Below are 16,312 nucleotides of genomic sequence, written 5' to 3'. Positions count from 1 at the left end.
ACCAGTTCAGTCTCATGTGATACCATTACTGTGGATCCCTGATTACATTGTTGTGCAACATTAAATACACCAGAAGATTGCTTCAAAACATTTTTGCTAAATAACAAACATACACGTACTATTCTAATGTGTTTTATATATTTATATATATATACGTCTATATATATATATATATATATATATATATATAGATGTATTTTTCGGACTATAAGTTGCGCTCTTTTCCATGGTTTGAGTGGTCCTGTGACTTATATATTAAAACTCCAGCCACTTGACATCTCGGTGAACTGGAGCTTGAAGGCAGTCTTGCGTCACCTGTGGGAGCAGTGGATGGAGAACACAGCTTCACGACAACCGGGAGGATACGCCATGCAACTTTTGATGGATCGACAAAGCATAGACAACCGAAACCATCCTGTTGGGATTCATAAAGGCCGGAATAATTCTAACTGGAACTGATGCTGAGTCTGACGACAGCCACACAGAAGAGGAAGTGATGCGCCGTCTACTTCCGGAGTTGGCTCAGTTGTGACAGAGGATGAAGAATTCAATGGATTTAGTGATTTGGAGTGAGTTTGGTCAACTTGTTATTTTATGTTGTTTATGCTATAATTAGCTGAATAACTGTTACTTTGTTATGTTAACATATCAGACACCTATTCAGCCTGTTCTCTATTTTATTGTTATTACTATAACTTGCCTTTCAAGATGAAATGTCTGTTCTTGGTCCCTGATTTTATAAAATAAATTTCCCCCTAAAAAGCGACTTATAGTCCGGTATGACTTACATGTTTTTTTCTTCTTCATTATGCATTTTTTGGCGAGTGCGACTTATACTCCGGAGTGACTTATTGTCTGGAAAATACCATATATGCATGCAAAAGTTTGGGCACCCCTAAGGAAAATCACTGCATCAGTTTGTCACTTGCTGAGCTTTTGAAGTCTGGCAGGTGGTATTTCTCCTTACAAAACACCTCCAGGTCAGTCAGGTTTCTTGGCTTCCGTGCGTAGAAATCCATACATTTCAATGATGCTGAGTTCTGGGGACTGGGATGGCCTTTCCAGAATGCATAAATTCTGCATAAATTCCTCTGTGGATTTTGAACTGTGCTTAGGATCATTGTCATGCTGAAAAATCCAACCCCGGCGTAGCTTCAACTTTGTGACCGATTCTTGAACATTCTTGTCAAGAATCTGCTGATACTGAGAGGAATTCATGTGGCGCTCAACTTGAACAAGGTTCCAAGTACCTGTGCTCTCCACGCAGCCCCATAACATGCTGGACCCTCCACCAAATTTCACAGTAGGAAATAAGTTTTTCTCATGGAATTCAGTGTTTTTTTTCCCCACTGTGCATACCTCCTCTTGTTCTGACCAAATAACACTATCTTATTCTCATCTGACCACAGTTTTTTTTTTTTTTTCCCCAAAAATGCTTCTGGCTTGTCCAGATGTGCTTTTGCAGACCTCATGCGACTCTTCTTGTGATGAATAGTCAGGAAAGATTTTTTGCACATCACCCCTCCAATGAGCATTTCCTGGTTCAAAGTACGCTGGATTGTGGAGCAGTGAACAACTACACCATCAGCAGCCAGATGTTCCTGTAGTTCTCTGGACATGGTCTGTGGCTTGTCTGTGACCATTCTCACCATCCTTCGCCTGGGCCTTTCCTGTATTTTTTTTTTTTTTTTCGGCCTACCAAATCTCTCCTTCAGAAGGACTCTTCCTGTAGCTTTCCATTTCTGCAGTACATTTCTGACGGTGGAGGCAGACAGTCCAAACTGTATGAATGCAGAAATACTGTGAGCAACCTGATTCAGCACAGCACCAGACTAAACCATGATCTTTGTGGATAGAATTTATCTCTGCTTGATTACTGCATCACTAGTCAAAACAATGAGGCACTTATCTGATAAGGTCATTGTGGAGTCTGGCTGAGTGTAGAGGACTTTCTGAACTGAATCTTTCTTCTTAATACATTTATATTTACAGAAAACTTGTCCTGCATTATGACATTGTTTCCTCAAGCCTGCCTGACAAACTTTAAGACTCAACTTCTTTATTGCTTTGGGCAGATATAAAAGAGAATATCATTGTTCTGGGGTGACATTGTTCTGTCTGATCTTAGCCATGTTGATATCTATCAAAGGTGGTTGATTATTAACTACAGCTGAAGTGGTTTGACTTGGCTAAACTCTAGTCCACATCCGTCATCCATTAGGAAGTGAGATGGAAGTTTAGACAGAAAACATTAGCTGTCTCTGGCCTCATCCAACACGACTGGCTGGTCCATCCTGGCCAACGTGATCAGTTGTCGGGGCCCTGAGCATTAATGTCGGTGCCATCATCATCAGCCTGAGTGAGCACCACTTCATGTCATCCTCTGTATGTGTGCATCATAGGTAGGAGAGGAAGATTCTGCAGGAGGCCTGTTATTCTCATTGATCTCGGAATATTCTGTAGAATAATCGTCTAACTCCACCTGGACTGTCCCGCTGTTCTGGTAACAGCTGAGGTTTTCATAGACCCCATCCTGGAAAGGGAATAAAGACAATCAAAATCAAATCAAATCAGATTTATTTGTATAGCGCCAAATCATAACAAAGTTACATCAAGGCACTTTACATATAGAGCAGGTCTAGACCAAACTCTTTCTAAATTTATTTAAAGAGACCCAACAGATCCCCCGATGAGCAAGCACTTGGCAACAGTGGCAAGGAAAAACTTCCTTTAAGAGGCAGAAACCTCGAGCAGAACCAGGCTCAGGGGGGGCGGGCATCTGCCTCGACCGGTTGGGTTGGGTTGGGTAGAGAGAGAGAGAGAGACATTGGGGGGGGGGGGGGTGTAGGCAGGAACATGTTGTTGCATGAAGTTCATGGAGTTGAGCTGTAATACAGAATTCATGCTATATGGGACCAGCAGGTGTTGCAGGAACATGGGATGGAGATGAGTCACCACCTGCAGGACAGGATGAGGACAGGGAGAGAGAGGAGAGGAACTGGGAGAGACAGAGAGACAGAGAGAAGCTCAGTCCTTCCCCCAGCAGCCTAGGCCTATAGCAGCATACCTAAAGAGTAGAGGGCTTTTTAACTGTACGCTCTGTCATACAGGAAAGTTTTAAGCCTGGTCTTGAAAGTTACTAAAGAGTCCGCCCCCCGCTGGGGGGCTGGGAGTTGGTTCCATAGAAGAGGAGCCTGATAACTGAACGATCTGCCTCCAGATTTACTCTTGGAGACTCTAGGAACCACAAGTAAACCTCCATCTAGAGAGTGGAGTGGCCTGCTAGGACAGTAAGGAACTATGAGCTCTCTGAGATACGATGGAGCTTGGCCATTAAGAGCTTTATATGTTAAAAGAAGGATTTTGAATTCTACTCTATATTTTACTGGCAGCCAATGAAGAGCAGCTAACACGGGAGAGATGTGATCTCTTTTCCTATTTCCTGTTAATATTCGTGCAGCAGCGTTCTGAATTAACTGAAGGCCTTTTAGAGATTTGTTTGGACATCCAGATAGTAATGAGTTACAGTAGTCCAGCCTAGAAGTTACAAATGCATGGACTAGTTTTTCTGCATCATCCTGAGAAAGGTTGTTTCTGATTTTCCTAATGTTTCTCAGGTAGAAGAAAGCTGCCCGACTAACTTGTTTTATGTGAGGGACAAAGGACATGTCCTGGTCAAAAATTACTCCAAGGTTTCTTACAATGGAGCTGGAAGCCAAAGTGATGCCGTCCAAACTGATGAGATGATTAGATAGTATTTTTCTGAGGTGCTTAGGACCGAGTACAATAACTTCTGTTTTGTCAGAGTTGAGAAGTAAAAAATTTCCAGTCATCCAGACTTTTATGTCTTCAAGACATGCCTGCAGTCTGACTATCTGACTGACTTCATTTGGCTTCATTGATAGGTACAGCTGAGTATCGTCTGTGTAGCAGTGGAAATTGATGCTGTATTTCCTGATAATGTTGCCTAGAGGGTTAGCAGATAGCATAAAGAGGATTGGTCCAAGTACCGAACCCTGCAGGACTCCATGACTGACTACAGTAAATGAGGAGGAGCTGTTGTTTACATGAACAAACTGATGTCTATCTGATAAGTAGGATTTGAACCACCTTAGTGCAGTTCCTTTAATTCCAATTTCATGTTCCAGTCTCTGTAGTAAAATATTATGATCTATGGTGTCAAATGCAGCACTAAGATCTAGAAGGAGAAGTATGGAGGCTGATCCATTGTCTGAGGCCATTAGAATGTCATTGGAGACTTTAACCAGCGCTGTTTCTGTGCTATGATGGGCTCTAAATCCTGACTGAAACTCTTCAAACAAACTGTTCCCATCCAGATGCTCGTGTAGTTGTTTTGCTACAGCTTTCTCAATGATTTTAGAAATAAATGGAAGATTCGATATGGGTCTATAGTTTGCCAAAACATCTGGATCAAGATTAGGCTTTTTAAGCTGGGGTTTGATGACCGCAGTCTTAAGTGCCTGAGGTACATAACCCAGAAATAAAGTCAGATTAACCAAATCTAGAATGAACGGCTCAATTACATAAAAGATCTCTTTAAAGAGGCCAGTTGGTACTGGGTCTAATAGACAGGTTGACGGTCTGGATGATGAAACTATAGAAGCTAGCTCTGAGAGATTTAGAGGTGAGAATGATTCCAGATGTAAAAGAGGCGCCGCAGCTGATTCAGCAGTTGCCGTCTTCAGAAGGGGATTTTTATCTAACGTAGGCAAGAGCTGATAAATTCTTTCTCTGATTATGAGAATTTTGTCTGAAAAAAAAACTAATAAAATCATTACTTCTTAGAGCTAAGGGGATCACTGGTTCAACTGAGCTATGGCTCAACAATAATAAATTGGTAAAATCTAACTTTCCTTAAAAGTGACAACACAAGGGATAAAATGTGAAACACTAAATCTGGAGTGGTGAAGTGTGTGACTTTAACCCTCCTGTTATGTTGCAGGTCAAATTGACCCGTTTGAAAATTCAGGAAAAATATTTCAAATAATTTTTGGAGCATGAAACCTTTTCTCCTGGGTTTAATTAGTGTAATGAACATGTAAATGGAAATTACTATTTTAATGTGTTTGCAACCCCCCTGCATGTTTGTATTACACACATACTGTTTAGGTCAATTTGACCTGGCAGGGAGAATGAAGGCTATGAGAGCTAAGAAATATTGATAAATAATAGTAATAAAGTTGCTGCTGGGAGTAAAAAGAGGAAGAGGTGTCAGACCTGCAAGTCTGCTGTCCAAAGAAGACAGCAAGATTAGCACCACATGCTTCAGGTGCAAAAAATGTATTTGCACAAAACATGTGGTGGCATTCTGTCACACAGAGAGAGGGAGAGTACAGTTTTGTATGCTTTCCTATCCTTTGAGCTTGTTGAGTAACTTGTAAAACTCGAGTTACATGTAAAAATAAAAATTTAAAAATAAATATTAAAAATTGTTAATTAATTGTTAAAAGTTGAAATAGAATATGAATGAAACAAATGTGTTGAATGTCTAGTTTTTGTCCAAAAAAGGAAAGAATGAATTATGAATTATGATAAATTATGCTTATTATGATAAATAAACCATCACCTGGAAGGAGTGAAACATCAGTGATTACACTAAATATTGATTCAATTAATATTAATTGAGCTAAAGATAATGTTTATGGAGAAAAAACATTTTTAAAACTACTTCCGGATGGCTAAACATGACCCGCAACATTTTTGCTGTTTGCAGTTTGTCTGAACAGGCTTGTTGGAGCAATAAGTGAGAATAATGGAGGTACAAAGTAAGGCATGGAAATGTTTTGTGATTATCTGTGTAACCTAAGTAACCAGGTTACTCAGAGAGTGCATGTAAACCCACTGATGAGTTTTACCTGACTTCCTGAGAATGCTGCGTTGTTCATTCCTCCATCTGCTTCAACACGTGAGGAAAAAATTGTATTGAAGACATTCATGAGTAAATAATACTCAATAAATATACACACATACAGACAATGATCATCTACAATGTGCGCTAATAATTTTGTAAACTTACCTGTTCTGGGCTGGTCGTCTCCATTAGAAGATTTTTTCTGCTGTTTTCTGTTGAAAAAGGTAAATGGTCATCACTGTCACACAATAATAACAGTTTTGTCAAAGTTTTTGTCAGGTGTCTATCATGAGATTAAATCTGCCATGCTGATCATGTTAATCATAAATGTAAAATAACGTGGGGAAAAAATAAGTCCACCTCATTTTAATACCTGATAAAAAATGTTGAAAATAAATGAATAGAATTGAGGGAAACACTATTTTCATTCATCCATAATACCGTTCATTTCCAACTAGAACCTCACCTGTTCTGTTTAAAGAATACAAATAATCCCTTTTTAACATACATAAATTTTTTTTACTTACTTTTTTTTTACAGAAAACAAACAGAAGAACCAAAACTGCGATCACGACACAACCGGCAATCACTGATCCAGCGATGCAACCACTTGAACAAACAAGTGATCCTCCGACGAGGTCTAAATAAAACAGGGGATGCAATGTGAGTTTTACACCATATTACACATTATATAAACAGACACGTGAAAATAATAAATATATGATACATGAATAAATAAACGTTTGGGATTTCATATTCAAAATCAGTACCTTCAGTATTTACTTTGGCTGGTGAATATTTCGGTTTAGAGGAATTTGCATGCAACATGTTGCTTCATCAAAAACCCTACTGGTGTTTAACTAAGAGTGCCTTATGTTGTTGGAAGCAAAGACCTTGAAAACCCTTCAAGAAGCCAGTTACTCTGAGCTTTCAAGGAAAAATATCAGAAATATCTGCGATCAACATTGAAGTACCTTGTGACGACAGTGTGACAGTCAAATAATGTGCTGCAGTAACTGTTCTCCTGGTTATGTTGTTCGTTGCTTCACAGATGTACCGTCCACTGTCAGAAAAATCAGTGATGTTTTTCTTCAACACAGCAGAAACGCTGAGTGTCTCTGTCTCATTCAGTTTCCAGATGTAAGTGGCAGATGGTGTGGAATCAGCAGAACAGGTTAATGTTAAGGTCTCATTCAAAGTTATTTGACTTGGACCTGTGATTTGAACATTTTCTGGTCCATCTGAAAGAGAGAGAGTGACAGAGGGCCAAAGCGGCATAAACAATGTTATTTTAACCAGTGCACTCAGTACTTTGGGTTAATTTAGTGCTCCCAACAGTAAATGCAGACTGCATCATGTTACTTACAGTTAACAATCATGATGTATTCGGCTTCAACACTGCTCAGTGGGTTGCTGATCATACAGGAATATGTTCCATTGTCTGTTTTATTCAGAGGCTGAAAACACAGAACTCTGCCTTCGTCATGAAGCTTCATGTTGTCAGTGAAGGCCAGATCTGCGCCGTTCTTCTTCCACTTTCTAATAAAGATGGAGCCAGCAGCATCACAGGTTAGGTTGACAGAGTTTCCCTCAACTGGCTGCTTTGTTGAAGATGTGACAGCGTAATCTGTTATATTTTCTGTTAGACAAAACAAAGAGTCAGAGAAATACAAAGACCGGTGCAAAGATGGTTTTCTGTAAACTGACCGAGGAAATAAATTTATAGTTGAGAGAAATAACAACAGTTCCTATTTGCAAACTAATGTGTAAGGTATTTGTCTGTACTCAGCCACTATTCTAACATTTATAGTTTAAACAACATAAACTCCAGCCATATGATTAACATGAGAGGAAATACACAACACAGACTGACTTCAACATCAGCTTGTGAACACAGATGGATAAAAGGCAAGTTAACATTCATATTGACCGCTGAATAAGACAGAGGAAAATGTTGTTTTCTAATCAATAACAATCTCACAGAGTTGCAGCATTTGTCAATATAAGCTGATTTCTAATTTGAAGATTTTCTGCCAAATGGAAACAGTGCCGACTGTAAAAACAGCCCCAATACACACTTTAAACAAAAAAGTTATGACGTTGCCCAAAATAGACCGTCTGAGCTAAACATTTTATTTCTGATTTTATTCAAAGATGGCAGATGTATTTTAAACACAAGAGAACACATTCCACGTCTGAATCTTTCTCCTCAAACTTACTTAGAACAGAGATGAATGATGGTTGAGATGTTTGAATTATCATAGTTTGGTTGTTAAAGGCCTGACAACTGTAGTCCCCACTCTGACTCATCTGAACATTTATCAGTCTGAACTCTGGTCCAGTATCAGACAGCAGGGATCCATTCAGTAACCAGTAAAACAGGGCAGCAGGGTTGGAGACAGCTGAGCAGGAAAGTGTGATGTTTGACCCCTCCAAATAGTTTTCTTGTGATGGAGATTTTGTTAAAAGGGTATTTTCTGGGCCAACTGACAGTTGGTTAAAACAAAGAAACAAAATGACAGAAGATTCACTGTGATGTATTGTCAGTTGCATGGAAATAGAAGGAATATGGCATGCATCCAGACTCATAGTGAGGTCTTTGATTAGATTTTTATAAATTTAGTCACCAGACAAAGTCAAACCTCTGTACAAAGCAGTAGAACAGCAGTTTCTAAATCAAACAGACAATTAAATTAGCAATATGTTGTTTATGGAGGTTTTGTGAATGAAGTTGAAAACATATTTCTCTATAACATGCAGATGTTGTCAGAGTAAAGATGGAGCATGCAGGTCAGTAACTCACAGCTGATGGAGAGAAGCAACGGATCACTGCTGCCATTACTGACGGCATTAAACGCATCACACTTATATGGACCCCGGTCATAGCGGGTCACACTGACTATAGTGAGATTGGCGTTTCCATCAGTGAGCTGAACTCTGTCACTGGCTGTAACCTCCGAGCTGCTGTTCAGCCAGAGGAAAGAGACGGAGGATCCAGAGGAGACGGAGCAGGACAGACGGACTGAGCTGAACTCCACCAAGTCTCTGCTGCTGGCAGTTAGTATTACTCTGCCAACTGGCTCTGTGGTTGTAAAACACAACGGTTTTATACTGAAGTTGGCATCATGAAATATCACCACAGTGACAAAGAATGAAACCATCTAAACCAAACCACGGTGAACAGTCATGTCTGAGGTCTAATTTTAATCTGCCAGAAGAGAGCACAGCAATAATCCGCATCATGTAAAAGCCAAATGAAGTGACAGTAATGATAATCCGTTCTGTCTAAATTATTTTTCTGTCATCATGTAAAAAGGTTTAGTCATGTTGACAGATTCAGTGGACTGAGTAATGAAATATCAGGTAACAACCTATATCCCAGCCATACTGGACACATCACACCAGTACTGAAAAAAATCTCCATTGGCTCCCAGTTAAACAGAGAATGGAAATCAAATAGTTCAAAAAGCGTTGTATGAAATGGATCCTCAACACCTTTATGACCTCCTTAATAGCTACAACCCAATTAAATCCCTCAGATCATCTTTTGAATGTACCTTCAATCAAAACTAAATCAGGTGTGTATGTTTTCAGTCATAGTGGTTCTGTTCCATGTTTATTCCAGAGAACGGAGGAACGTTTATTCTTCTAAATTGAATCTGCAGCCAGTTAAAAGACACCAACTGCTGATATAGAGTCCAGATTAACTAAAGTGCCTCCTGAAATCTGCAAGTATTGATGCAGTAAAACAATAAAACTTTGATCTGGAAAAAATAATGTGAGCCAACAGACGCTGAAAAGGTTCACAGTGAAAGGTATTAACTCTGTGGATTCATCGTTTGTTCTACGCTCTTCAACATTCAAATAATTATATAATCTACTGCTAATTCAGATATATCGATTGTAGACAATTTATAGTATTTTCCTTATTAAGCATATTATTTAATTGTTGCTATGATTTATTTACAGATGATAGTAAAATAGACATACATGTGTCCATATCAATACTATAATACCCAGATTACCCAGAAAAGAGACAACTGGGGGGTGTTTGATTTATCATATATTTGTTGTTAAAGGCCTGACAGCTGGAGTTCCCACTCTGACTCTGGTCCTTCATCAGAGAGCAGGTTTCTAAACCCACTGAAACTGGACGGCAGATAGCAGACTGGTGTCTGACTCTACCAAATAGTATTTCTGTGATGGTGATGAGGTCAGTTTAGTGTCTACAGTGTGCGGCTACAAAAAAGGAACCAAGAAAAAGTTAAAGGTTATTCAGGTTAGCTCATTGTGCAATCTCATTAAACCATCAACTCCTCAGATCAAAGTTTTAGCTTTGAAGTTGGATGCTTTTTTAATACAGAATAAAGAGTGAGGACATGTAGATTAGTGACTCCAGCTGATGGAGAGTTTTATTTGATCACTGGTGCCATGACTGAAAATATTCAAGGCCAGACACCTAAATGAGAGAAGCAATGGATCACTGGTGTCACGACTGATGGCATTAAACACATCACACTCATATGGACCCCGGTCATAGCAGGTCACACTGACTATAGTGAGATACAGCCAGTAACAGATCTGAACTCTGTCTCTGGCTGTAACCTCAGAGCTGCCTTTCAGCCAAAAAGAAAGAGGGAGGATCCAGAGGAGACGGACTGAGCTGAACTCCACCAAGTCTCTGCTGCTGGCAGTTAGTATTACTCTGCCAACTTTCTCTGTGGTTGTAAAACACAACGGTTTTATACTGAAGTTGCCTTCATGAAATTAAGAGACAGACATTTAAAAATAACATCCAGACAGTGACCAAGAATGAATTTCACCTCAACCTGAATGTCTCAAGTTTGTTTGACCTCGAAAGCAGCAACAAAACAACATTAAATTTAAATTATTTCACCATCATTATTTGAAAAGTTTTGTTTGAATAACAATAATGTGAACAGAATATACTTTTATTTTATCACTTGCACACAACAATCATATGACTGGAGATTTATGGAAGTGGAACTGATTTATGCTGTCCATCCTAAAGTGTCCACACTGTGTCTCAGAGACATTCATTGAACTATCAGGGCTCCTCAGTTAGATGTTGATGGTGATGGTTCATGTCACCTTTAAAAATTGGATCAACTCATTTTGTGGATTATGAAAGTGACTTACCCAGGATGAACAAAGAGGTGGTGTTTTGCCTGGTGCCTTCTGGGAAAGTATTGAATTGGCAGATGTAGTTTCCCTCATCAGTCATTCTAAGATCCCTAATCTGGATGGAAGGACTGGTGATGTTTGGGGGGCTTGGTAAGAAGCTGACTCTGCCCTGCAAAGGTGAGTCAGGGTAGCTGGGCAGACGGCCAGGGGAAAATATAGCAATGTTTATTTCTGTTCCAGCCTTCGGCACATAGAGCCATGAGATCTGTGATGGAGCAGACACAGGTTATACACACACACACACACACACACACACAGTAACTGAAAAAAAAAAAAACAACTTTCCACTTATTGAGGTGATGAGACTCATTGAGATGATATTGAAACAATGTATTTTAGTGGTTTTATTAAATATGGATAGGTTGAAAGATTTATTTAAAAACAGTCACAGTCAACAAAAATGTCATGTCTGTGTGGATTTGACCTGTAAGACATCAGTCCCAGTGCTATCAGTGAAGGTACAGCTTAGGTTCACCATCTGACCGTGATATGAAAATATCTCTGGTGTCACCTCTACTTCTTGACCTTTCACTCCTAGAAGAAGAAAATAAGTATTAATGTCTGTTGTTTCTTTATTTACGAACTCAAAGAGGGGCCAAAGCAGAGAGGGTAATGATAACTTCTTCATATTAGCCACCAACTAATGTATCGCTGTTTAGAGTTTATGTATCAAAGTGTGTGAGTATAAAGTACTTGAATCACAAACATTAACTGTGGAAATATGTACTCTCATAGATCTGAAGATCTGATATTTACATTTACATTTGCTGCTTCTATCAGATTGTTTGTTTTTTTGGAAACAGGAACAAACCTGCTGAGTAAAGCTGAGCTGTAGCTGTCAGAATAACTACAGAACAGCTGACATGTTGCTGTTAAATTGGTTCTAATTTCAATTGGTGAGATGTACAGCAAACAGTATGTGAACAACTCTGTCTTTTGAATTTAGTTTGGGCAGTCTTAAAATCTATTAGATAAACGTGTCGGATAATGTGAATTTTCTTAAAGAACACAATAAGTATTTTGACTAGAAGGGAAAATGAACACAGAGAAATTCCTACCTGTTAAAGCCGCAGAGAAAATGTAAAATAAAAGAAACATGTCCATTGATCAACCTTCCTGAGACGTGCACGTGAGAAAAACTCCCCCATCTGACTGAGACTGACCTCAGTGCAAACAGTCACAGCCCACTGAGACTACACCCACTCAGGTCCATGGTCAGGATCTGCAGGAGGCTTCCCTCTTGTGGTGGAAATCAGCTTGTGCACAGAATTTGATGAAAGGAAATGTGACATTGATCGAACTAAAATTATATTTTACTTGTTAACAAAAGCATAAATGAATCACTGAACATTTACTGAGGTGAAAAGATGACATGACATTTAATAACACAATTATTGTCAGTAAAATACTTTAATTCTGCGTTCTGTGGATGTGTCAGCATCATCAACCATCATCATCTCTCACCTGAAGATGAAAAAGGTTGATATTTTTCTTTTTTTAAGTCTTCTGAATGTTAAACAGCATTTCTAATTTGTAAGAAAGTCCAAACCAAGCCAACTAAAACAACGGTGCCTACCTGACGGCTGCACACAATGGCTGAACCGTCCTGCCTCCAACTAGTTCAAAACACAGCAGCTGGGCTTCTTGCTGGTTTTTACAGACATCATGATATAAGTCCAGAGTTTGGTTCCCTCCACTGACTCCCTGTTAGTGTTAGGGTTCCTTTTTAGGATTTCACTGATCAAATTTGAAGCGCGCCACCTATTTCTGGAGTGAGAATTTCAAATCTGCATATTGTACATACTGAATTGTGTTTTATTGTCTGCATGAGCACAAACCACGAGCAAGGTATCATTATTATGCTTTTCTCTTATTTCAGCCAAGGTATCGAGACCCACTTTATCCTGCCACACAGAGAATTTAATAGAAGATAAAAGCTCTGTGAAATTAACCTGTGACGATGACAGCTCCACATCCACCAGAGTGTGGATGAAAGACGGCCAACCGCTGGTTTCTGGAGACAGATTCAGCTTTCATGATGGAAACAGAGTATTGTCTGTCAGCCCTGTCAACAGAACAGACACTGGAGAGTTTCTCTGCACCGTCAGCAATCATTTCAGCTTTGAAACTGCTAAATGTAGAATTCAAGTCTATTGTAAGTGATTTTAATTTGACTAAAATGTTTTTGGTTTTTTTTCACCTAGATACATCAAAATATTAGCTTTTAATTATTAATGACAATAATGTTTCTTGAGAGTCATTGTAATTACTTTCATTTCAATTATCTCCTTTTCCTGATCTGTTCTGATGGACCTGACAGACCAACAATCATCCAGTAATTAAGTAAACCTAACCTCAGCTTAGTACTAGTCACTGTTTGATTTTGAAACAAGAAAACAAAAAACATATAAACACATCTTATGCAAAACAGCAATAAATATATATTGGGCAAAGTTAAATAAAATTAAAATGAAATAAAGTAAAAGATGGATTACATATACAGTAAAGTCTATTAGTTCTTTTCATTCTAAAGATCTAATTTACAACTTAAGGATGATTTTTTTTCTCTTGATGCTAAACTGACATTTGTTCTGCTGGTAGATGTTGGTTCTTCTGCCTGAAACACAAAGAGGAAAACAGAACGTACTTTCTTTTGAACTTATAACTATCAGAACTTTATTTAAACTTTATATTATAATGTGTGTGCTGATAAGCAGCATTAACTACTTTTCTTCCAGCCACTGTGATTAAATCAATAAAGTGAAACATGACAGAACTGTGTTTAGGTTTGTGTTTTTATTTCATAGCTGAAATGTTTCAGTTTACATTGAATTGATTAAGTCATAACAAATGAAGATAACATGGTTGTTAATTCATCTGATTTATAATAAAAATGTGATGATAGCGACTCCCAGCTGACTGGTTTTCACTGGATATCAACGACCGGAGTGAGTCACCACAAAGAAAGTACAGATTCTGACAGGTGAAGAAGTCCACTGTTCACTGTAGAGCTGGTTTATTGGTCCTTTAATTCTGGTTTGTATTATTTCTTTTTTGTTGTCGGATGAAGAGGGATTTGTTGTTGTTGTTTGTTTTCATCAGTTGTGTGGCTGTGAATACATTGTATTTACTTTAAGTCAGTGTGTACAGTAAGAAGAGTGAATGTCTCATTTTAAAGGCGGACATGTTGTTAATCTCCATGGCAACGTCACACCAGGAACTGCCTGAGGTGTCGCTGAATAGTGCTGTGTCGTCATAGTTTTCAGTCACGTGACTGGCGCTGACATTGGCGGGTAAAAAACCGGCTCCAAGATGGCGGCTAACGCTGGAAACGCCAGAGAACAACAACGCAAACCTGTTAATTTACAAACGGTTTCAAGTCACGAATATTTAGATCTGTCTAAAGAAGAAAACACACGATATAAGATTAAACTGCAAGTTTTGGGCAACGGCCGCCATATTTCAGCCGTTAAAAACAGCGATGTTTCCATTTATCTTGTGGACATTCCCTCCTCTCACACTGCCAACAGGATGAGAGATGACAAAAGTACGGACAGCTGAAAGGATTTTTAATCTGGATGGGTCAGTGATGCTGCCGTTTGGGAGCTGAAGGACAAGAAATTCTTCATTGTCAAAGCAAAGGTGAGTGCTAGCGTTAGCTAAGGTTGATATGGGTCGTTAGAGTCAGTTCACTTCTTCAGTCAGCATTTAGGGCAGTAGTGACAGTTCATGAATATTTTGGTTGATAATGTCTGTTAAAACATAAATCTATCCCCAAATGTCAGCTCAACCATTCCTCCAGTTTAAATGGCTCACAGCTGACAGTTTGGGTTTCTGTGGAGAAAGAGGGATTGGTTCTTTAGGCCACTGCTCCTGGATGGCAGGTTTGGGGGAAGTGTGTTCACATGTAGGTGTCTTACTCTCCGCTTTGCTAGCAGCTGTGAACAAACCTTACCTTTGTAATGTTCGCTGCAAAGACGTGTGTACTTCCATGGCTGCCTTTCTTTGTCCTCCTCGGGGACGGAGGCACATCTTAAGGCACAATGTCCTCCTTTCTGGGTTTTCGTTTTCAGATGGGAATCTGTAAAAGTGCAGCCCAGGTTTGTCTCCTCGTCCATTTGTGCAGCAACTATCTGACATTTTGGTAAAAGTTAAACCAAAACTAAAGTAAAAAAAAAAAGTAGGGGGCTGGCAGGCAGAGAAAATAGAATATTTTGCCCTCCAGGGGGCGTTCCCACAATGACGTGACGTCACGTGATAACTATGTTGTCATGAGTTCAGCCTGCCATATTTAATGTTTGTTTATGTTATTCTGGTACTCAGACAGTACTTCTGCCAGACACTCACACTAACGAATTCCTCTGACCAGCAGGATGTTATTCTGTCACAATCAAATTTTACAACATAATCTTGTTTTGACACAGCAGTTTTGAATTGCAAAACAGGTTTAATCTTCAGTGCATGAAATTTAATTTCCCTTAAGAATGACAGGAAACATGAAATTGTAGTAGAAAGATTAAGTTAGTTTTACTGTTTCAAATCATGAAAAGTAGCAACAAGACAAGTAGAGACAACTGCTGAAATGAAACAACTCTTCAGGAGAATTTATTCAAATTTATTTTCAATAAAGCAAACTGGCTCTTTCTTGAATCTTATCCAACCATTATGGTGCCTCCTTTCTGCTTCTTGTTCTGTAGTCTGATCTCAGCTGATATTATCTGCTGTCAGGGCTGATGTTTGTATGCATAGTTAACTTTCCTACTGTAACAACATTTCTCTCAGTAATGATGAGCTTTTATGGCGCTGAAGGTTTATTTTTATTTGTGATAGATGAATCATTTCTTTTCTGACCGTTGTACTCAATGACAAGTCAGTAAATAGTGACTGTGTTCAACAAGGTGCAGCTTCCTCACTGAAAGACTTTATGAGACAAGGAGTAAAAGTTGATGGGCTGAAACCTCTAATATGCTTCTTGGGAGAAAACGTTGAACACAGTAATCACTTACTCTGAATAACACATTGAAAGTTGGAGTAGTGTTGTCAATAATATGTGGCATTTATGAATTAAATCTGTACTTTTAGTACAGTACTTATATTGCATTTTATTACAATATGGACTTATTTACTCACAATGACCTTTGGATTTATTGTCGTGGCTCAGAAAGTGTGCCATTACTGGAAACGGATGTTACTTTGCATAATGTAAAGCTTCCTCTGTATTTCATTGTCACATAC

General features: G+C 38.9%; 1 protein-coding gene across 1 annotated transcript in view; it reads right to left on the bottom strand.

Moving 5' to 3' along the window:
• The window catches only part of LOC115044660 (carcinoembryonic antigen-related cell adhesion molecule 5-like), a 50,358-nt gene that overhangs the window by 25,231 nt on the left and 8,815 nt on the right, over positions 1 to 16,312 (bottom strand). The window contains exons 6-7 of the mRNA XM_029503807.1: positions 8,676 to 8,954; positions 8,092 to 8,358 (exon numbers count right to left, since the gene is read on the bottom strand). Coding sequence (XP_029359667.1) covers positions 8,092 to 8,358; positions 8,676 to 8,954 — 546 coding nt within the window. The remainder of the gene's footprint in view (positions 1 to 8,091; positions 8,359 to 8,675; positions 8,955 to 16,312) is intronic.

Source organism: Echeneis naucrates, chromosome 6, assembly GCF_900963305.1.
Source record: "Echeneis naucrates chromosome 6, fEcheNa1.1, whole genome shotgun sequence".
Classification (NCBI taxonomy): Eukaryota; Metazoa; Chordata; class Actinopteri; order Carangiformes; family Echeneidae; genus Echeneis; species Echeneis naucrates.
This window is presented reverse-complemented; position numbering and strand designations above follow the sequence as displayed.